Source organism: Grammomys surdaster, unplaced genomic scaffold, assembly GCF_004785775.1.
Source record: "Grammomys surdaster isolate TR1022 unplaced genomic scaffold, NIH_TR_1.0 227, whole genome shotgun sequence".
NCBI classification, from domain to species: Eukaryota; Metazoa; Chordata; class Mammalia; order Rodentia; family Muridae; genus Grammomys; species Grammomys surdaster.
Genome location: NW_021604672.1, coordinates 3,824,562 through 3,846,113, shown reverse-complemented (window position 1 = coordinate 3,846,113; position 21,552 = coordinate 3,824,562). Strand labels below are relative to the sequence as shown.

The 21,552-nt window shown below is 42.4% G+C and overlaps 2 protein-coding genes across 5 annotated transcripts in view; one reads left to right on the top strand and one right to left on the bottom strand.

Moving 5' to 3' along the window:
* Window positions 1-4,266: 4,266 nt before the first annotated feature.
* Gpatch11 (G-patch domain containing 11) lies at window positions 4,267-14,020 on the bottom strand. Its single transcript, XM_028773436.1, has 10 exons — window positions 13,897-14,020; window positions 12,589-12,711; window positions 11,584-11,655; window positions 10,439-10,665; window positions 9,507-9,548; window positions 8,588-8,708; window positions 8,376-8,466; window positions 7,475-7,591; window positions 6,220-6,301; window positions 4,267-4,874 (listed from the first exon to the last, which is right to left on the bottom strand). Exons 3-10 carry the CDS (start codon window positions 11,640-11,642, stop codon window positions 4,819-4,821), a joined length of 795 nt encoding a protein of 264 aa, XP_028629269.1. The 5' UTR covers window positions 11,643-11,655; window positions 12,589-12,711; window positions 13,897-14,020; the 3' UTR covers window positions 4,267-4,818.
* Window positions 14,021-14,199: 179 nt separating this feature from the next.
* Window positions 14,200-21,552, top strand: part of Heatr5b (HEAT repeat containing 5B) — a 77,471-nt gene continuing 70,118 nt past the window's right edge. For 2 of the 4 annotated variants that reach the window (XM_028773431.1, XM_028773430.1), the window contains exons 1-5: window positions 14,215-14,268; window positions 15,214-15,361; window positions 18,131-18,342; window positions 19,056-19,164; window positions 20,104-20,253. In XM_028773431.1, coding sequence (XP_028629264.1) covers window positions 15,236-15,361; window positions 18,131-18,342; window positions 19,056-19,164; window positions 20,104-20,253 — 597 coding nt within the window. In that variant the 5' untranslated portion in view covers window positions 14,215-14,268; window positions 15,214-15,235. Of the gene's footprint in view, window positions 14,269-15,213; window positions 15,362-18,130; window positions 18,343-19,055; window positions 19,165-20,072; window positions 20,254-21,552 lie in introns of those variants that run through there. The other 2 variants (XM_028773429.1, XM_028773432.1) reach the window with 2 other exon arrangements.

Sequence of the window (21,552 nt, the reverse complement as noted above, 5' to 3'; positions counted from 1 at the left end):
TCTCTCTCTCTCTCTCTCTCTCTCTCTCTCTCTCTCTCTCTCTCTCTGTCTCTCTCTCTCTCAGAAACTATTCTTTTAAAGAAATATTTATTTTATTTGCATGTCCACGTTTTTGTATGTGAGCGCAGTGACAGCCCAGGCCAAAACAGAACACCAGATCCTCTGAGCTGGAGTTACACAGAGAAGAAAAGGAAAGCAGCTGTGGTAGATGTTAGCCATCACCAAATATAAGAGAGGATAGACAGGGATCTGGCATATTATTCACATTTTTCAAATTTTCTAGGTAGAAAAAAAATCTCTTTTAAACCAGACTAACATTAGCTTTAATGAACAAATTCCTGCATTTAAGAGGAATACCAAATAATATGGTCAGGGAGAGTATAACATTTTACCCTTCTCTTACTGGTATTTTTACATTATAAAATACGTGTACTATCTTTTTTTTTTTTTTCCAAGACAGGGTTTCTCTGTGTAGCCCTGGCTGTCCTGGAACTCACTCTGTAGACCAGGCTGGCCTTGAACTCAGAGATCTGCCTGCCTTTGCCTCCCAAGTGCTGGGATTAAAGGCGTGCGCCACCACTGCCCGGCATCTTTTAGCATTTTTATTTACTTCTGAGGATTTATTTTCTCAGTCTCCAAACTAGGAAATCCCAAGTATCTTAATCAGAGCAACAGCGGGGTAGAGAAGGGCCTCACTTACTAATTCCAGGTACACTTTTGAAAGAAACTTTTTTACCTAGTTGCTTCACTAGGAAATTTTTATCAGAGTAAATATATCATTTCTACTAAATACACATATGTAACAAAAATATACATGTAGACTTAACATAAATTTATATCAGATATATTCATAATTGATACATATGTATACACATAGATTTATGTGTTACTATACCCATGTATAGCTGGTTTCATAATCATGGGACCTAGTTTAAAATGAAATACAATGTGGTTTTTAAGAGACTAAGTGTGGGACAGTGGCATGGTGTCATGCAACTGCACAGGCTGCATGCCCAGTAAGTATGCCCTGTGTACATAGCTACTACATGTGACATGGGCTATCTGAATGTCAGCTTTTCCGAGTCTTCATCATCTGCAGACTCACTAGTCACAGACTTGTAACATCCATTCCCACTTGAATGGTCACCAGAACTCAAGGTTCTCTGGCATGTTAACATATTATAAGAAATATTTTTGTTCACTATTCTCTTATCTTCAAATAAACAAGAATGAGTCTTGTATCATTGTGCGGCTTTGACAAATAATAATATTTTACCTTTGCTGTTATGCTGACCCCTTTCCTTTTTATTTCTTTGGCTGGAAAATTTTAAAGTGAACCTCAGTTGTAGCCATAAATATTTAAAAGTTGACTTGTAATAGATAAGTTCTTTGTAATAGTAATAAAATCACACACAACTGCTACTCAAACTAAAAAACATAATTATCACATAATTAGTCTGCATTCAATTTTACAATCTCAAAAACCAGGAGAATCCAAGGTTCCTTTTGGTTGACATGTCCTTTTACTCGAGAGCATACTCCCTGTGCTTTCTTTACTCTCAACATTTGCTTGAGGAACTTGACATATGTCTGTAGAATGTCCTCTCCCCAGGAAGTGGCTCACGCATCCCGTCCGTCCCGTGGTTAGATGGGTGCAGTTACACTAGCACTAACTTCAACACTAACTGAACACTGGAGCAGCACTGTGGCACAAACAAAATGCTTCCAGACTATGTGGAGCCTGGCTGATGATTTAGTTGTGATATTTAATTTCCTATAGATGCAATATTTTACCACAGACTGGGTCATTTGCATTATATTCACTTACTATGGGTTTGGAGGACAGAAATGTGACTTGGCAGCTGTGCTCCCCAGTGGGTCCTATGCTTGGTATTACCAGATTAAGGCACAGCTACACAGACCCGCTTAGTTTTACCTGAACATGATCTAGCACTCATATGCTTTCCCATTGTTTGTACCTGAAATTCCCCTCAACTTAAAGTTTTAGGGACAGCGAGATGACTTAGCAGGTACAGGCACCTACAGCCAAGCCTGGTAACCAGAGTTCAATCCCCAACACCTACATGATTGGAAAGAATTGAGTTACACAAGTAGTCCTTTAACCTGTACACATGGTACCCGTGCCTACACCCATACCCATATTACCTAATTTTAAAAACATAGTAAAAATATTGTTCATTATAATTCACATTGTAACCAATTTACTTACTCAACATCTACACTTTGACAGTGTTTGTTCTGTTCAGAGTTGCATCAACACAGAATTCAGTTTTAAAACATGTTTGTCACTTCAAAGAACCCACATCCATTAACAGATTCATCACCTTCTCCCTGCTCTAGAAAACCACCCATATGCCTCCTGGCTATAGATATGCCCATTCCATGAATATAAATAAATAGAACCTTACATGGAGTGTTTCTCATATAGAAATGTTTCTTCCTTAGGGTTTTACTGCTGTGAACAGATACCATGACAAAGGCAAGTCTTATAAGGACAACATTTAATTGGGGCTGGCTTACAGGTTCGGAGGTTCATTCCATTATCAAGGTGGGAACATGGCGGCATCCAGGCAGGCATGGTGCAGAGGAGCTGAGAGTTCTACATTTTCATCTGAAGACTGCTAGTAGAATACTCACTTCCAGGCAGCTAGGATGAGGGTCTTAAAGCCACACCCACCAAGACACACCTACTCCACCAGGGCCACACCTTCTAAGAGTGTCACTCCCATGTACCAATCATTTTTTAAATTTCATCCACATAGCAGGTCTCAGTAATACACTCCTCTGTGCTAATAGGGTCCTGTTGTATAAATATGTAACTTATGTATCTGTTCACTAGACATTTGGATTGTTTCTACTTTTTGACAAGATTACTCAAAGCAGAAAACCAGACTTGTGTGGGTCCATTTTCTATGCTTAGAACTGCTGAGTTAGAGAGCAGCCGCCTCCTCATAGCTTTGCATAGTCAAGTCCTGTCCGTCCCTCAGAACCCGTCCCTCAGAACCCAGGCTTAGTGTACTACTATTGGAATGTCACATGGTCACCTGGGAAAGTCGGCTCTCCCCTAGTCCTCCTGCTGTTCTGGGCTACACTGTGCTGACCACTTTGTGTTCCTTCAGTCACTCCTCTGCAGTGCTTTCCCTTGTGATGCTGTGGTGTTTTGAAAAGCAAGGGCAGGCTGCTGCATACTCTTGGGAGTTTAAAAAGTGGGTATTTAAGTGCTACCCTTGATCAGTTCAGATGAGACCACTAGAAGAGAACCCTGGGCATACTAACTTGGAAAAAGGCCCACGACTTTGAGGTCCGACCCTGGAGATGACCCAGGAGTATGGGATCATCTGACTCGGAACTCCTTCCTTTCCCAGAGAGAAGTGTTTTATCTGACAGGGACTACTTAGTCTGTGATGTGTTCCCTACTCTAGAGAACTAGCATCTAGAAAATGCTATCTGGCATTCCTTTTTTTTTTTTCATGAAGCTTTTGATGCCTATTCTTTAAGATGGAAAAGGAACAAGAGATATAACCACAGTGAAGGCTGGTACCAATCCGAAGGCTTTAAGACCCACAAGAATCCATGCAGCCTGTCAGGCTCACAAGTCTGGAAGGCAGTTCAGGAACTGTAATACTTAAGAAGATTCTCATCTGTAGGTTTTAGAATTTCCTTATCTGCCATATTTACTACCCAGCCAAGAACAAGACCAAAGAAAATCTGTCGTGGATCCTTCCAAGTGCTAAGCATTCTCAAGAGTTTGTCTTCTGTGATATCAGGAAGAATGCAGCCAGACTTGATGGCGAATTCAAGCCTTGCTTCAGGAAACTTGGCAGGGTCAGCCAGGTACTCCCAGTTTTTTTTGCATCTGAAGGACATAGTTTCAGGCACCAGTATCAGCCTTTGAGTCTCAGGAGACTACAGTATCTCATTGATTTAGGTCGAGTTGATCCAACTCAACCTATTGACTTAATCCAGTTTGTAAATGGGAGCCACTTAAAGAGACTATGGGGTCCAGCTGGTTGAAAAGGGTGCTGATACTTTTCAAGCAAAAGTTACTATTGGGGAGCAGTTGGCTTCAGAATTAGCCATTGCTGCAACTGAAAAAAATGGCAGTGTTGTTACTACAGCCTTCTATGACCCATGAAGTCTAGAAATTCTATACAGGTCTGTTCCATTCTTTCTGTGGGGACAACCCATTCCAAAAAGAATGCTTCCACCTGAGGTACTGGTGCCCTCTTACAAGATGCTATCTGGTATTCTTAACAGCTGTGTTTATTCTAAAAGACAAACCAGGATAAAATTCAAGACACCGGTTCTAGAACACAAAGCAGGCTCCACAGGCAGAGGTCAGGCATGCCATTTTTCCAAATAACTACTAGGTAGTCTGATTAGAAAGAGCTGGCCTTGTTCTGTATTCCAGCTTCATGCCAGTGGGCTTAATTGTCGTGCTGGTGACTGAACTCAGGATCTTGGACAGGCTTGGCAGGCCTTCTTCCATCCAGGTACAGCCCTAAAGCAGACAACTGATTTCTTCCTATTACCGTATCTTACTTCTCAATTTATCCACAGTAAGGAGGGCACTAAGTCCGTTACCTGTTGGTACCCTAACCTCCACAAGCATCACGAGGCCACCTAAGTCCTAATAGTTCCTGTCTATGGTACTTGGATTTGGAAGTAACAGTAACATCTACCTAAATCAGTGAGCAATTTTATCCAAAGAAAAACATATTTCTCAAAGAATAAAGTGCTATACAAAGGCCTTTTTTCCCTACCCACATAAACAATTTTACTTTATTGGGAGCAATCTCAGTCATGATCCGCAGACGTTGGTCCTGGGCAATTCAAAGATAAGTCTTCTTTATCTGTAATTTATGTGTGAGAAATAAAAGGTAAATACACGTTTATGGTAAACTTATAAGATAGTATATAGTATTTTTGACCAATCATGTCTGTTATTTATTCCACAAAATAAATGGGGAAAAGATTAAAACAATAATGAAAATGAGGAGATGAAGGCTGAGGATGTGGCTCAGTGGTTATGAGCTCTGGCTGCTCTTCCAGAGGTCCTGGGTTCAATTCCCAGCACTGCATGTGGCTCACAACTGTCTAACTCCAGGACCAGGAGAGCCAATGCCTTCTGGCCTCCATGAACACTAAACGTATGGGGTGCATAAATGTACACAGAGGCATAGCACCTACACACATAAAAGTTTAAGAGATTAAAATGATTATATAAAAAAATCTTCATTCTCAAATACAAAGTTCTTCCTTAATTAGAAGTCAGTCAAGGTGAAACGAACAAGGAAGACAATTGGCTCTGTTAAGGTATCTGGCAAAGCTGGGCGGTGGTGGCGCACGCCTTTGATCCCAGCACTTGGGAGGCAGAGGCAGGCAGATTTCTGAGTTCGAGGCCAGCCTGGTGTATGAGTCAGGGACAATAATCTGCCTAAATAAAAATTAGTTCTAAAATCTTAATGCAAGCATATAGCAAAGAATGAATCTTCAAAAATAAACCAAGAAAAAAATCATTATCTTCAAGGCTTTTTGTTGTTGTTGTTTTTGTTTTTGATGGAGATGGTGGTTGAGATAGGGTCTCTCTGTAGCCGTAGCTGGGCTAGAACTATGTATACCAGGCTGTCCTTGAACTCAGAGAAATCCACCAGCCTCTCTTGAGTGCTTGGATTAAAAATGTATGCCACCACGCCTGGCCTTTAAGTTATTCTTTAGAATTGAAATTATTTCTTTAGTAAGAGAATGGTAAAAAATTCCCTCCTGCGCACTCAGTTACTGAAAAATTAAATGTTGGATTTTAATAAGAACTCAATTCTTTTTTATAAAATTTATTTATTCTTATTTTATGTGCATTTGTGTTTGCCTGCACACGTATGCCTATGTGAGGGTGTGAGAGTGTCAGATTTTGTAGTTACAGAGTTATGAGCTGCCATGTGGGTGTTGGGAAAATGGAGAGGAAGAGGGAGAGGGGAATTGAACTCATGTCCTCTGGAAGAACAGTCAGTGTTCTTAACCTCTGAGCCATTTCTCCAGCCTCCAACTCAATTATTTCTATAGTCACTATTTCTTTGCAATACCAGTCCTACATTGCAACTTGAATGGAATAAGAAGCCACTTCTACTGTTTGTAGGAAATGTGAGTTTTATTAAAATAAACAACAGGCAGTACATTTTAAAGTATAGACCATTTTCTTACCTTCATAGGCTGTCCCACACCAAATGCAGTACAGATGTTCTTCTCGTAAGTAGCCAGTGAGGATGTGCAGTTTTTCTGTCACCTGGGGAGAGGACACAGACACAGGCTCATACTGACCAGGACCGTGCTTCCTGGATCTTAGTCCAATAACTCAGGCCCAGCAGCTCTTCTGCTGCACTCTCAGTTACTCAAGGGGTCAGAATAGAGGTGAGATATCTGGGCATGGCTCAGCTGACTAACCACCTGCCCACAAGAGACAACTGGCGAACAGAGGAAAATATGGGAGAGCTAGTTCTCTCCTTCCAGCATGTAGTTCTCTCCTTCCAGCAAGTCCCAGGGATTGAACTCAGGTTGTCATGCTTGGCAGCAGGGCCTTCACTTGCTGAGGCATCTCTGGTGACACTCTACTTCCTTCTGATTTTATTTTCTCTGTTTTGTGACTGGATGAGGTACACAGTAGCAACACTTTTAGAAATTTAACCAGAAACAAAGCCAACTGCAATCATTTGCACTTGCAGCAAATCTGTCATCTAAACTGAAGCTCAGGCAAGACAGCGGACTAAAACTAAATGGAAAAGTTCTAGGAAATTTTGATCTCAGAGCTAGAAACACAGTCCCGTAAACCAGCAGCTTTCAGCTGAGGGTTATTTAGAAATGCTTGGAAACATTCTTTGGTTGTCATAAGAGGAAGTGCAAATGGCATCTCGAGGGCAAGGACCTGGTATGCGGTTGTGTGGGGAACAGGGGAGCCCCTGAGTGAATGAATCCTGGATGACCATGTATTGCTGACATCGGCATGGCCAGGTGAGGACTCCACTGCCTCAGCCTCACAGGAGAGGCTCAAGGAGAACAGCTAAGCTCTCTTCAGGGGGCTGAGAATGATTGACCAGCATGTACAGACACTGGTCTCTGCCTCTGGAGTGTTATAGCCCGCCCACGTCATCAAGACCAGCTAGCCTGGCCCACCCAGTGCTGTTCCTAATAAACCCACTGGATCGAAAGGTTGCTGGGGTTAGTAGGTAACCTGTAAGGTGAGCACTCCACTTCACCCTAGTTTTCCTGTATGCCTGTCTGTGTCTGCCCTTTCTTCATTCTCTCCCCACCCCTAGTCAGGGTGCTAGAATTCAAGCCAAGCAGCACGGATACTGCTACACATCATACCATGCTGCCCACAGCAAAGAATTACCCAGCTTCAAGTGTTAGCAGAGCCAGGCCATGACCCTGCTGTGAGCAAATGAGCAATGCATACACATACACTCAAATCTTCACTTGGGCACTCATCTTCATCCTGCTCTTCCTTTTCCTCTTCCTCTTCCTCAGTCTCCTCTTCGGGCCTCATCCAGTACCACGCCTCCCTGGGAACCTGAATATTCTGAAAGTACAGAATTATTTTTTAAAACACAGCTAAGCATACTTGTGGTGTCATAGTATGTTTGTGTTAATGTGAATTTGTTCTTCCAAATAATATTTACGGAGTATAATTTCTCAGTAGAGAACTGGACCACCGTGAGGGCTGAGAGGACAATTAGCAGTCTGTCTCCAAGTTCCCGCTGTCAGTCCAGCAGGAGAGATGGGCGCTGGGTATAAAACTATAGACGTGCTAGGAGGGAGGTCAGTAAGTGTCAGGAGCACACGTAAGACGATGGGAATACAGTGAAGCGGGACATTCCTCCCAGATGCTTACACACCATGGAAATTACACCAATATTTGAGACAAGTGAAGTCATTTTACTTTGATAGTACTCATTGTGTTTTGTGAAAGACAAAGATTTCTTTTAAAACTATTCCTGTGTGAAATAAAAGCACTCCACCTTGATTTTTTCCAAAAGATACACAGAAGTGTGAGTAATAGACTAAAATTAAGTTATTCTGGTAAATTAAACATAACGGGGAACAGAATGTCTACACACTTCAGTCCTGAGTAATGATAGTTTGAGGAAGAGAAAGGTCGTTTAACCCTTGCTAGACAACTAGGAAGTGAGCTCCTGGACTAAGCCAGTAGTCACCACTGTCGGAGGTGCACATCAAATGACAGCTTCTGGGGTGAGGACGTATAAACAGGGCTTTGTTTTGATTTTTGTTTTTCGTTAATAAAAACATGAGTCAAACTGTTCCAGGTACCCACACTACAGAACCGGAAGCAGAAGCCCACCTACCTTCTGGGAATCCAGCTGCTGGCAAGCTCGCTGGCTTCTTCTCAGGTCTCCTTCCAGCCTCATTTCATCCTGCTTACTCTTCAGTCGCATCCTGGTGGAAGGAGAACGGTACAGTGGTGTCTGCATCCCACTACTTTACGGATGCAAGCATCGAGGAGCGCACCACAGTTAAGTGGACTGGAAGCAAAACAAGCTCAAAGCAATTGCTTTACCGAAACTGCTCGGTGGCCTCTGCTAGGTTTTGGTTTTTCATGTGAATTTTTTTCCTGTAGTTTTCCAGCCTCTCCTCTGCTTTCCGCTTTAATAATGACTCGTGACCTATGCCACTTTTTCCTGGTCATAGACAAAAATCTGATGAGGAACTTAAGAAATTACTATTTTTTAAAAAAAAACTTCAAAACACAACAATTTAAATACTTAAGAAATTAAATGCAGTTCTCACTAGAATACAATTATCCAAACTTGATTCATTAAAATGGCAACAGAGAATACGAGGATTTAGTTTTTGTTTGGTCTTAAGGCCCAAATGCATGGTTTGACTTTGACAAAGATCTGTCTCATCCAACATAGTAATGCTACACACAGTTTTAAAAATTAGGAAAATTATCAACTACCACATTTTCTTAAGCGTATGCTTTTTTCTCTTGAATTAATCCAAGGAATTAGGCACAAAAACTGCCACTGATAAATCTGCTTTAGAACATTTTTAGTACATTACAATAAATAAGAAACTGTGCTCTCCACAGTTGTAACTCTTTCCCCCCAGTTTCTGTGGCTCTGGGACCAGAGGTGGGGCCGTACACTGGGTGGGCAGGTAGTCAATAAATGGGCTTCATCCCTCGTCCTTAACTTGTTTGCAAAGTCTCACTATGTAGCCAGGCTACCTTCCCCATCTCCTGAAGATGTGATATTACAAAAGACTGGTCCCCATATTTTTTATGATTTATATTCCAGTACTTCTATTTCATCAAAACTTACTATAAAAATAACTTTAAAAAGATTTAGAAGCTTAATATTTTACTATTTCACAGGCTTCTGATGATAGCAACTATAAGGACAACTATCACATAGTTTTTACGAAGCAAAACAACCTAAGTTATAGTTATAATAAAAAATGACTTAATTATATACCTGTTTTGACATTGAGAGGAATTGGTTCAACAATACCGTCTCCTAAAAAGGGGGAGGGAATTAGAAATACTTTATTTATCACAAAGTTCAGGTCAGTCAGTAGAGTATGCAACATTACAATGCTCTTAATCCCCCTCCCAGTCTCATGAAACTGCAAACTGAATTCTGGGAACTAACACTCTGTCAGCAAATACACCTAACTAATGCCTCTCCTGCCTTTAACTATCTCCTTCTCAGTAAGACCACTTATCCTCTTATGTCTGTCTGTCTTTCTTCCTTCCTTTCTTCCCTCCCTCCCTCCCTCCCTTCTTTCTTTCTTCCCTTCTTTCTTTAAGTTAGGGTCTTACTATGTAGTTCTGGCTGTCCTGGAACTCACTAGGTAGCCCAGGCTGGCCTTGAACTCACAGAGGCTCACCTGCCTCTGCCTCCCCAGTGGACTTATGCCATTTTAAAAAGTGACATCACAGACACAACAGTCTTAGTGGGCAGAAACCTCAAGAGAAAATAGTCTTCCTATATGAAAAATCAAAGCAATTACGATGAAAAAATCAAAGCAAGTAAGATAGAAAAAAGCAAACTGAAGCCATCATTTATAGCTGCTGCATCTTAATAAGCAGTTTCATTTCCTAAAGGGGAACATGGCTTCTGCAACTGGAAGGTCACTCAGACTGGTGCCATAGGTGCAGGGCGTCCTGGGAAGAGTCCTGCTGTGGTCTCCAAAGTTGCTGTGTTGCTGTCTGACCACTGTGCTTCCCTACCCATGACCTGCCATCATTCTTCACAGACTCCACTGTCAGCCGCCTGCCAGTTCCCTCAAGGCTGTGACAGGAGGCAAAGCAGTTCATGCTGGCACGGGAGGCATCTTAAATGGACGTGCGATGACATCTCTGAAAGGACTGATGAGCACAGAGCCAGCCCCACACGTCACTCACCGCTCCTGCCCAGAGCCTGCCCACTCTTGTATCCCATCTTTTGGAGCAAAGCGAACCCTTTGTTTTCACAGCCGAGGGCATTCTTCAATCCGATGTCACGTCTTTCCCGCTCTTCCTCTTTCACGCTCTTCTGTCTGTTTCTCAGATTAGCTTGCTGTTGCTTTTCTTCTTTTCGACGGGCTTCTCGGATCTGCCTCAGCATTGGCACACCCGGTCTGACGTCGTCTCTGAAAAACAGCAGAATGCTGTAGATGAGTTTGGGAAGTTTGCTCCCAGTTTGCAGCAGAGCAATGAGTTACAGACTGTGGGAAGCTGAAGGCAATATAAAGTTGAGAATGTTAGAATTACTTTGGAGTAATTTTTCTAAGAGGTAAATAACAATGAACAGTAAAGCTGAATAAAGGCTGGATGGGAGAATAAAATTCCATAAAGGGAGGAGGCAAACAAGGATACAAGACAGAAGAGGGCACCCATCGAGGGTCAAGAGCAGAAGTAACATGCTTAGCCCTGAGAGAGACGAGAAAATGACTGTCTATGTATCTGTGTATGGACACAGGGTGTTTTCTAGGAAACAAGAAGATGACTTTTTGTTTGTTTGTTTACAGTCAGGGTTTCTCTGTGAAGCCTTGGATGTCCTGAAACCCTCTCTGTAAAACAGTCTGACTCAAACTCAGTCGGATGATCCACCAGCCTCTGCCTCCCAAGTGCTAGGATTAAAGGTGTGTGTCATCATGCCTGAAAGTAAGGTTGATTTTAATGTCATATTTTAAAAACAATGTCCTGGAATAGCAAGATGGCTTCCCAGGTAAACAGGTTTGTCGTGTTGGCCTGAGCGCCTGAGTTTGGTTCTTAGAATGCACACTGGAGGGAGGGAAGTGGCACCCAAAAGTTGTTTTCTGATTTCCACATGGGTGCAGTGCTCTCCCGCCAATGAAAAATAACATTTAAAAATTAAAATATATCTTAAAAAACATCCTGAGCTAGGGTGGTAGCCCAGTTGTCAGAGTACTTGCCTAGCATGCATGAAACCCTGAGTGTAATCCCTAAAACTGCAAAAACCCAGACACTGCTGCACACACCTGTAACCTGTAATGTGTCTTCTGGATACCTGGATGCCATCGTATTAGGTGTACACATTTACTTACTGAACATTAATGAAGGAATCCGACATATAGTCCTCTTCTTCTGCCATGTTCTCGGTCATATGGTAATACTACCTACAAACCAAGTAGGACGAGTGTAAGAGTTATCATCATCACTATAATTTTAGTTTATCAAAATGGAAGTGAACCATGGAGAGTGGCAACACTTCACGATGATCCCTTGTTTACAAAGATAGCGAATCTTAGCACCCTATGTCCTAGCAACCCTATGGCCACCAACCCAACAAAGGGAATGGTGTAGGTTTTAGAAACCTCAAAGGCCCTGCCTTGACACACCTCCTCCAACAATTCTTTCCAAAAAAGTCCTCCAATTGGGAACCACGTGTACAAAACTACGAGCCAACTGTAAGTCATTCTAATTCAACCCACCAGAGACAAACATTCTTGTTTTATCTTTTTTTTCCTCTCCTTAGATCAGGCCACCCACTACCTCAGGCTGGCCTGGAGCTCACAATGTAGTCCACGCTAGCCTTGAACTTGTGACTCTCCAGTTATGAGACAAACTCTCATATAGTCCTGTAGTATTGTCCAAGATGATCTACCTGCTCCTAGTGAATTTTGTTGAGCAATTCATGTAACCCAGAGGATTGTGTATCAGAGTGACTTTCGATTTTAGTTTTCTGGAGGCAGGGTTTCTTTATATAGTTTTGACTGTTCTGGAACTCACTCTGTAGATCAGGCTGACCTTGAACTCATAGAGATCCATCTGCCTCTGCCTCTTGAGTGCCACCACCGCCTGGTTTAGGGTGACTTTTTGGTCACACTACATATTGCACTCTGTAAAGTTGGCAGTATGAATTAATTGAATGAAGTCGGTGGTCACATATGAGTGAACACTCAAGGAGCTCTATAGAGATGTCCACGTGGGAGGATCCGAGGCACACATGAGTGAGCCAACTAAAAGCGCCTCTTAGGAAAGTATTCAAGCTTGAGATGAGTCAGACTGACCTGCAGTAAGTATTCTTACATACAACCATTAGTACTCACCTAGCTCATGAACATCCCAGTGGATATGTACAATTAGTTCCACTTTCCAGCTGGGAAAACTGAGGCTCAATCTGGCTAAATAATTCACAACCACAAAGAATCCAGGTCTTGGTGATCTTGCTCCTGAAACAGAATGCAGTTGTAATTGTTGCTAAGGTGGGTATCGGACCCAGAGCATCATTCATGCAAGGAATATGCTCTGTAACTGAGCTCAATCTCTAGTTCAAACTGGATTATTTCTTTTTATTGGATGTTTTATTTACATTTCATATGTTGCCCCCTTACCCCATCCCCCACCCACCCAGGAACCCCCTATCCCCTCACCCCTCCTCCTGCTTCTCTGCGGATGTACCCCTACCTACCCCCCCCCACTCAAACTGGATTATTTTTAAGGGAAGCATTTAACTCTACAGACATGGTGGCCCTCTGGTGTGATTTCAGCACCCAGCAGTTTGAGGACAGTATGATCTACACAGTGAGACCCTGTCTAAAAATATAACCTCTCCCCAAAAGTACAAGGGATTACAGCTTATTTTTAAAGCTCTGCCTTTTATGGATATTCCATCTTTATTATAATTTTCATATAAGATCACACTGAAATGTCACAGCTGGGCATTGCAGTTTCATTAAATGATACGGTTTGAGGAAGTTAATTACTAATGGTGAGGGAGTTATGTTAGGAAGTGGAATAAGGGGCTGGAGAGATGGCTCAGAGGTTAAGAGCACTGATTGTTCTTCTAGAGGTCCTGAGTTCAATTCCCAGCGATTACATGGTGCCCTCGTCTGGCCTGTAGGCATACATACAGGCAGAACGCTGTATAATAAATAAATAAATCTAAAAAAAAAAAAAAAAAAAAAGAACAAGGAATTGGGTCCTAGAATGTGAAGGTTCCACAAAATACAGTAGCATTATTCACTTCCTTCAAACATACGCATAAACTCCACAAGTCGATAGATAACCCAGGCAGAGACGTTGGTGGCCTGAACCATCACTTAAAAGTCACAGCAGCGAAATGGCCAGGATTCTGGGTCTATCGGAGCGGGGAGATCACACAGTGTTTGCTAATGGCTGGAGGTGGTGTGTGTCAAAGAACCGGAACAAGATTATGTGGAGCTCTTTGCCTGTTCCGAAATAATGGAGTAACCATTTTCTCAACAGGAAGATTATAGGTGTGAGCTTATTTCAATATTGGGCACCGAGTTTGAGGCAAGGGCTACTGAGTATACAGAGATGGGATGCCTCCTATGGGTGCCTCCGCAATCGGAGGCTCTTCCCTCCCGCACCCAACCACTAAAACGACCACTCACGGATGGGGCGTAGATGACACTGTGACGGCAGTCACAACCAATTTGCACCGACCTCGGTCATTCTCCAGGGGGTCCGCACACCCTAAAACCGGAGCTTCACTAGCCCGACCCAGCTCCGCTGAGAGCGCGCTGCGCATGCGCTGTGCAATTGGTGCAGGCCCCATAGACAGCCCACTTGTCCCTGACGGCAGATTCGCTGGGAAACTTGGGGTGGGCGGGGTTAAGAGAGCGGAGGGGAGTGCCCGTGCGCATGACCAGCGTCGCGCGCATGCGTTGTCCTCCGGCTTCCTGGGGGCAGGAGTTTGGGAGGCGGGGCATCCGGGTCCCTTGGCAGTGCGGAGCTCAGCGGGTCGGCCCTAACTACACTAGGAGGTGAGGCGGTCCCGCGCGCTGTCAGAGCATGCAAGCTGACACGCACAGCGATCCCTGTGTCCCAGGACATTTTCAGAGGGCTAAGGAGGAAATTAGAGTTTTGAGGCCGGGGAGCCTCAACCCCGGGGTTGACATCGAGGACTCCTACGACGTGAGGTTGACATCCCAGAGCGGCCCGGAACTCCGGCTTGCGTTTCCCACAGGCCCCCCAGTTGTCGGGGTCCTCGGAGCAGCCCGGTGTACCCAGACCTGGAGCACTGCATCCCGGGGGCGGGGGGTTGTCCCGGGCGCCCCTGCCATGGAGTCCCCGTCGGGCCCGCCCCCGCCGGTCGGAATCTTGGAGTCAGTATTCTGGGTCCCAGTAGCAAGGAAAGGGTAAAGGTGCCTGAAACCTCAGCAGAGGAAGGAAAAGACTTGCCGAGATGCCTGAGCTCGGTGCTTCGGGGTTCTCATGGTAGAATGAGTTAATAACCTATGTTCTGAGCCAAACAACCGCTCCGGAACAATGTGTTTTTGCAGTATTTACATTTTCCTTTCATTCCATTTTTACCACCAAACAGTTTAATTTTGTTTATATCGTTGTCTTCTCAAAGTTAGTTCTCTAATGAGAAGTGAAACCGTGCTTTCTTTCCCTGTCTTAGTGGTTGCATTTATGAAACTTGACTTTTATATCCTTACATGGAAGGGCTGGAGAGATGGCTCAGTGGTTAAGAATATTTGTTGCTTTTGACAAGGACCTGGGTTCGGTTTCCAGCACCCACATGTTGACTCACGACCACCTGTAACTCTAGTTCCATGGGAATCTAACACCCCGTTTTGACCTCTGTGGGCACCAGGCACACGTGTGGTACACATACATACATGTGGGCAAAACACTCCTACACATAAATAAAAAATTCCTTACATATCTATTTTACTCTTTTTAAACTAATCTGTTCATTTAAGGTGTGAATTAAGAACATCAGTAATGGAGCTAGCTCACAGTTTATTGCTAAATGAAGAAGCGTTGGCTCAGATTACGGAAGCAAAGAGACCAGTGTTTATCTTTGAATGGTTAAGATTTCTTGATAAAGTCCTAGTTGCTGCCAACAAGGTAAGTATTGCCCTGTCCCACCATGAGATTGATACAAAGAAAATGGAAAACATTGTGTTTTGAAAATGTTATGAGTCATTTACCTCAGGAATTGGAGGAAGTTATACTATGGGAATTTCTAGTTTATCCTTCTCTTAGTCAGCAATAAAACCCAAACCCTGTCTAAATCCTGCTTGTTGCATGCTTCATATCTCTGTCTAGGCAGCGCAGTGTGACTGCATTAAAACATCACTGTGGCCGGTGTCACATACAGTCATCAGTGCCTGGAAAGGTCTCTGTGATAAGAGATTCTTACTTTGTCTTCTACTTCCTACACAGCCTCTTTGATTCAAGCTTATTTTATGCATGTTTTATTTATTTCGTTAACACTAGATGCTTTCCTCAAGTGAGAAAATCTTAAGAGTCAGTCCTAAAAGGTTTTCTGGAGATGGTGGAATTTTACAAACTGAACGTCACAAAAGGCTAGTCCTGACATTCCTCTCTTAGTGTATTTTTCTAGACTAATTGTCCCCTAGAAGACACTCTGTAGTCTGAAGGGATTGTGGTTAATTGTCTGGGACTGAGGAATTGGGATAGTGAGCCTAAAGACTTCAACATCCATTATGTAAACTCATTTAATTCTTGTTTTAGTACAGTGACCTCAGTCCACAGTTGTGCCCAATCCTTCATGCCCAAAGATGTCCTGTCTCATTCTTCTTCAGAAAACAAGCCTCTAGCCTTCTTCTAGAATGGAGGAAAAGAGGGTAGAAGATTTTGTTTGTTGGCTTTTATTTACTTTGTCTCACAGTTCTTTTTTATTTCTTCCTGGCTGGCCTGGGACTCACTGTGTATCCCACACTGTCTTCAGACATTGAGCTGTCTCCCTGAGTTAGCTGCCTGAGTGCTGAAATGCTGGCATAAGGTGTACTCTAGTACATCTCTTGGATGGTCAACTAGTAATTCCTTTAATTTCTGGTGCATATTTATTCTCGCCTGAAAGACTGAGAATCAATTTTAGGTTCCCCATTGGGAGTTCTTGGCTTTCAGGTTTTGTCCAGGTTCTTTTCCTGTTGTTGTGCTATATACTGTTGCTGCCTGTTAAAATCACATTAATTGCTAGAAAGACAGTAATAGAAAGACATGGATACTCTAGTACCTTTTACTGGAATTTTTTTTTGTCCCTTAAATCTTATGTAAGCGGGCATTTGTTGTTTCCCGTCCAGTGAAGTATTTTTCGAGCTGGCACATAACTCAGATGCCCACAGCAGTGATCAGGATGGGTTTTCTTTGTCTCCCTTCTGTTTGTCATGGAGCTTACCCTCCACTCTAAACACTTAACTCTCACCGTGTTTTGTTGTGAGGGTTGTCAGTCTTACTGTTCAGTGATACCCACTCCTATGGTTCCTACCACCACTTTACATACCCAGCATTGGAAAGACATCTCCTGGGCTGGTGCGGAGCTCAGTTGCTAGAGTCTTTGCCTATAACATGCAGAAAGCCCTGGGTTTAATTCCTAGTGCCACATAAAACAAGTGTATACGGTGGCCGTAGTAATAATCCCAGCCCTGGGAAGTGGAGGCAGGTGATCCAAAGTTCACAGTCATTCTCAGCTCTGTGGTGAATTCAAGGCTAGCATGAGATTCTTTCATAGCCCCCCCACTTCTCTCTCTTCCCTTTCTCTTCTCTCTCCCTCCCTCCACCCTCCTTCTCTTTACACATGTACACAAACATCTCCGAGTTGACACATTTAAAACAGTTTATCGATTTCAAACCTATCCTTTGCCAACCCCCTAAAGTCATTCTTCCCTCTTCTTACCCCTTGTGTCATGTTGATTAGCAAGTGTTGAGGGAGTTACGACAAGCATCTCTAGGATTCATGTATTTCCCATCATCTGCCTCTCCAGTGCCTTTCATCTGGGTTCTAACAGTCAAAATATTTAGAGTACAACCCGTCTCTGCTTAAAACAGTCACTCTGCATAAATTTAATGTTCTCCAGTGTATCTGATGCCATCATCTGTTTTCTTATGACTTCATCTTTGACTGTTTCTTTTACTCCACCCAGTAAGAGAAACCTAACCTTGCTGTCCTCAGATGTGCGAATCTTACTTCATCTGCAAAGCCTTTGCACATCTTGTTCTTGCTTCTGGGATATTCTTTTAGATAGCTGTGTAGCTCACTTTCACCTTAGAGGGAGATGCTTTCTCATAACACTCTCTTATTATATTTTGCTCCCCCCACCATGTAAATCTCATGAGGATAAGGACTTGTCTATTTTGTGCACTGTTGCTCCCAGGGCCTAGATTATTAGTACATGGCATGTAGGAGCTGTATCATATTTCTTAAGTAAGTAGGTGATATTAGCTAGATACTATGTGTAAATCTTGGAATTATGTTCTGTTGCTTACAACTCTTCTTTGGTTTCTTTTGCTAACCTATAACTTTACGGACAACTGCATCTGCTTTTATAGGCAAACCTTAGAAATCAGTCATTCATACACCTAGGATGTGATTTAACTTACTAGGGTGGTCTGGAAACTATTTGGCTCATACAGTAATCACTTTTGTTGAAATCTAACTTGGATATTGAAGGGGAATGGGGATTTAATATGGAAAAGACTGGATCATTTCTTACTGAGGTTTTCATTTTCATAAAAGTTTTCATTTGTGAGTTATGCTTAATGAATACAGATTTTAATTATTAGAGCACTATACACATTAAGTAATTTTTGATTAGGAAGTAATACAGGTAATAAGGAAAAAATGATGGTCTTTTTCTTTTTTAACAACAGACAGATGTAAAAGAAAAACAGAAAAAACTTGTTGAACAATTAACTGGATTAATAAGCAGTTCGCCTGGACCACCTACTCGAAAATTGTTAGCTAAAAACCTTGCAGCCCTTTATAGCATTGGGGATACTTATACAGTTTTCCAAACACTAGATAAATGTAACGACATCATCAGAAGTAAGGATGACACTGCGGCCTACTTACCAACAAAATTGTAAGTACACTTTTACAGGAATCCTGGCATTCTCTTTTGCTTTTTTTCAGTAGTTTAGGGACTCCATATCTTAAAGACCCCACCCAGGTGATGGAACCTGAGCTGTAGTAATGATAGGACGTTCCGAGTCGGGTCTGAACTTTCTCATACCCATCACCACCCGGACGAATGACCCTGCTAGGAGGATGGTATGGTGTGAGCTGTGGTGTCAGGAGTCTTCCCATCAGTTCGGATGGAAATCATGTCCTTGCCCCAGAAGGAAAGAGAAGAGGTAGTGAGGGAAGGTGGCAGGAATGCGTAAAGTCCAGTCTGCTCTAACTCTCCAGCCAGCTAAAGAGGTGAAGTGATTTCGGAGTCCAGATCTGCCTGCTCATTTAACTGCTTTGACACTAGACAGGCAAACTTGAGTAGCTGAGGCAGAGACCATTTTGCTTACAAGTTTACTGACAACTAGGTTAAGTTGGTCCTAAAATGCTATAAATACAAATTATTTTTTTAAAAATCTGAAAAGTATAATGAATTGTATTTTTTTATACATTTGTGTGTGTGTGTGTGTGTGTGTGTGTGTTTTACATTGTGTATATGGAGGTCAGAGGACAACTTGTGGGAGTTGGTTCTCTCTACCATATGGGTCCTGAAAATAGACTTCTACCCACTGAGCCATCTGGCTAGCCCAGAAATTGTATTAGTAAGCAGCAAGATGTTTTTTCCAGGGCAGCAGTGGCTTGTGTTGGAGCTTTCTATGAGAAGATGGGAAGGATGTTGGGCAGTGCGTTTCCAGAAACAGTGAACAATCTGTTGAAATCTCTGAAAAGTGCAGAGGTGAGTTTTACAGCAAGAGTTGAATGCCTTGCCCATTGCAAGTGTTAAAGGTGTTTTGTTCTGTTGCTATGATCCTTGTGGTACTTAGGAAAGTGATTTCAGATAATCACATCTCCTTAATTTTGGGAGGGGATACCATTGTTTTTTAAACGAGTAGGTTTACCTGTTAGTTTTTACAGAATTATGTTTTTCTGCTGACATTATTGGTGTCATATCTAATATGTCAGTTTCATATGCCTGCCTTAATGCATTGCTGTGCACTGTGCAGCTTAGAAGAACAGATGTTTCTAGCTCACGTTTTTCACACCTTCAGGTTGTCACAGGGCCATGCTTCCTTCACAGACCCTTCTTTCCTGCATTTGGCGATTGTCAGAATGCTGACCTTTCCCAGCTCTGGACCAGCCACTCCAGTATGACATTGTCTTTATTTGGTGTCCTCTGCAACTACCTTGTTTACAGTCAGATTCACAAGTAACAAGTTAAGGCTTAACTTTTTTTTTGAAGATGACAGAGTTCAAAACTCACAATGACATCAATTGAAATTGTTTTCTTTTGTCCTGTCAGTTCGATTCCTTGTCAACTTCAGATGAATGGTATGTAGAGTAAGCTCAAGAGTCAGATATAATACTTGGGGGGTACTTGGAAGTTACTTGGAAGTAAATTTAGTGTGTAGCACACATATTTCCACTGAGCCTTGCCCCCCGCCAGCCTGCAATAGCATTTTTCCATCCAGGAGAACTAACTTCTCAGATGATATTAATAATTATCCTTATATTTCAGATACTTTATAGAATTATTGATTCAGTGCTTCTCCATAATGTCTCAATTTGGAGATAAGCCAGTTAGGTTGGAGAATGGTTGTATCTCTGTATGTTCTTATTAAGTATGGCATTGGTTTGACAATACAGTTCTAAAGCATTGCTTCATGGTCATGTGCAGTCTCAAGGGCGAAGTGAGATCTTAATGAGTCTGCAGAAAGTGCTGACTGGACTGGGTGGCGCAGCAGCTTCCTCTCACCGCGACATCTACAAGAATGCTCGATCCCTCCTAACCGACAGGTCGATGGCTGTCCGATGTGCGGTGGCCAAGGTTAGTACCCAGCCAGTTTATAATGTTGTCCCTTATGGCATTTGCTCTTAAATAGCTAATTTTTTCTTAAATTATGAGCATTTTTGGTTTGTTTTCATACATTAGTTGCATTTTCTAGAACTATATAGAAGGACACATGTGGTGTGTACTTTTGTGTGGATGTGTAGTTTCTTTATTGAAAGTATGGTAGTTATTTTGAGATTTGTGTGCATGTTTCAGTAGTTCACTCCTTTCTGTTATGTAGTACTGCTTGATTGTGTTGTAGCTCCACCTTTCTTCTTCCTTTACCTAGCTTTGGCTCCTACCAAAGAAGCTCCTGTGAGGACCGGTGTGCAGTTTATTTTGTGGACCTGTTTTTGTTGGGGGTCAGTGTGTTTTATTTGGAATACTTAAGATTGATGTTTACCTTTTTAAGAAACTGCCTGTTCTCTACGGACTTTTATGGTTTTAGTTTTCTTTTTTCTTGCTTTTGTTAATGTAAGAGATTTCTATGGCTTTATATCTTCACCATTATTTGCTAATTATAGTTTTTGTCTTGACTAAGAAATGGGATCATCTCATGGTTTAGCCTTCACTTCTCTAATGACTAATGATGAGCATATGTTCAGGTATTTAGCATACTTTGTTTTAAGCAAGTGTATATAAATACTGCCCATCACTTTGAATTTCTCTTATTACTGAGTTTTGAGAGTGTTTCATAGACTGTTTATATTTTCTTTACACAAAACATTAATTTACAAATATTTTTTCAAAAACCTGTGAGCTGACTTAAGAGAGGGTGTTTTGTTTTGTTTGATACAGTCTATCATGGGGGCAGGGTGGGGGATGGGGTGGTAGTCCAGGGGACAGAGAGAAGACAGAAAATAGTGCTAGGCTGTACTTAAGTACTCCTACCCCCCCCCCACAGTGACCCACTTCCATTAACTAGGCATCATTTCCTAAAGGTTCCAGAACCTCCCAAAATAGTGTTACCTGCTGGGGACCAACTGTTCAGACTCATGAGTCTGTGGGAAACATTTCTTATTCAGACCATGACAGTAAGTGAGACTGCACTACTGTTCTTGCCTACTGCACTGAGACCATCCAGCAGTGTTGAACGGAAGCCATGAGAGCAGATCTCAGATGGAAAAGTGTTCTGTCCTTCTTCATTACGTGTGATGTTGACCATTGTTTGTTCTAGATGCCTTTACCATGTTTGGAAAATACCCTCCCGTCTTAATACTTTTCTGTTGCTGTGACAAAACACATAACTAAGGCAACTTTCAGAAAGAAGGGCCTGTTTGAGGCTCAGCGTTCCAG

What these genes read in the sequence shown, in the direction of transcription:
- Gpatch11 (XM_028773436.1), bottom strand. Translation starts at nt 11,642, where the DNA reads ATGACCGAGAACATGGCAGAAGAAGAGGACTATATGTCGGATTCCTTC. An exon ending in GCAGGCTCTGGGCAGGAGCG is followed by an intron (nt 9,549 to 10,438) that starts GTGAGTGACGTG and finishes CCCCCTTTTTAG; the next exon opens with GAGACGGTATTGTTGAACCA. An exon ending in GAGGCCACCGAGCAGTTTCG is followed by an intron (nt 8,467 to 8,587) that starts GTAAAGCAATTG and finishes TCCTTCCACCAG; the next exon opens with GATGCGACTGAAGAGTAAGC.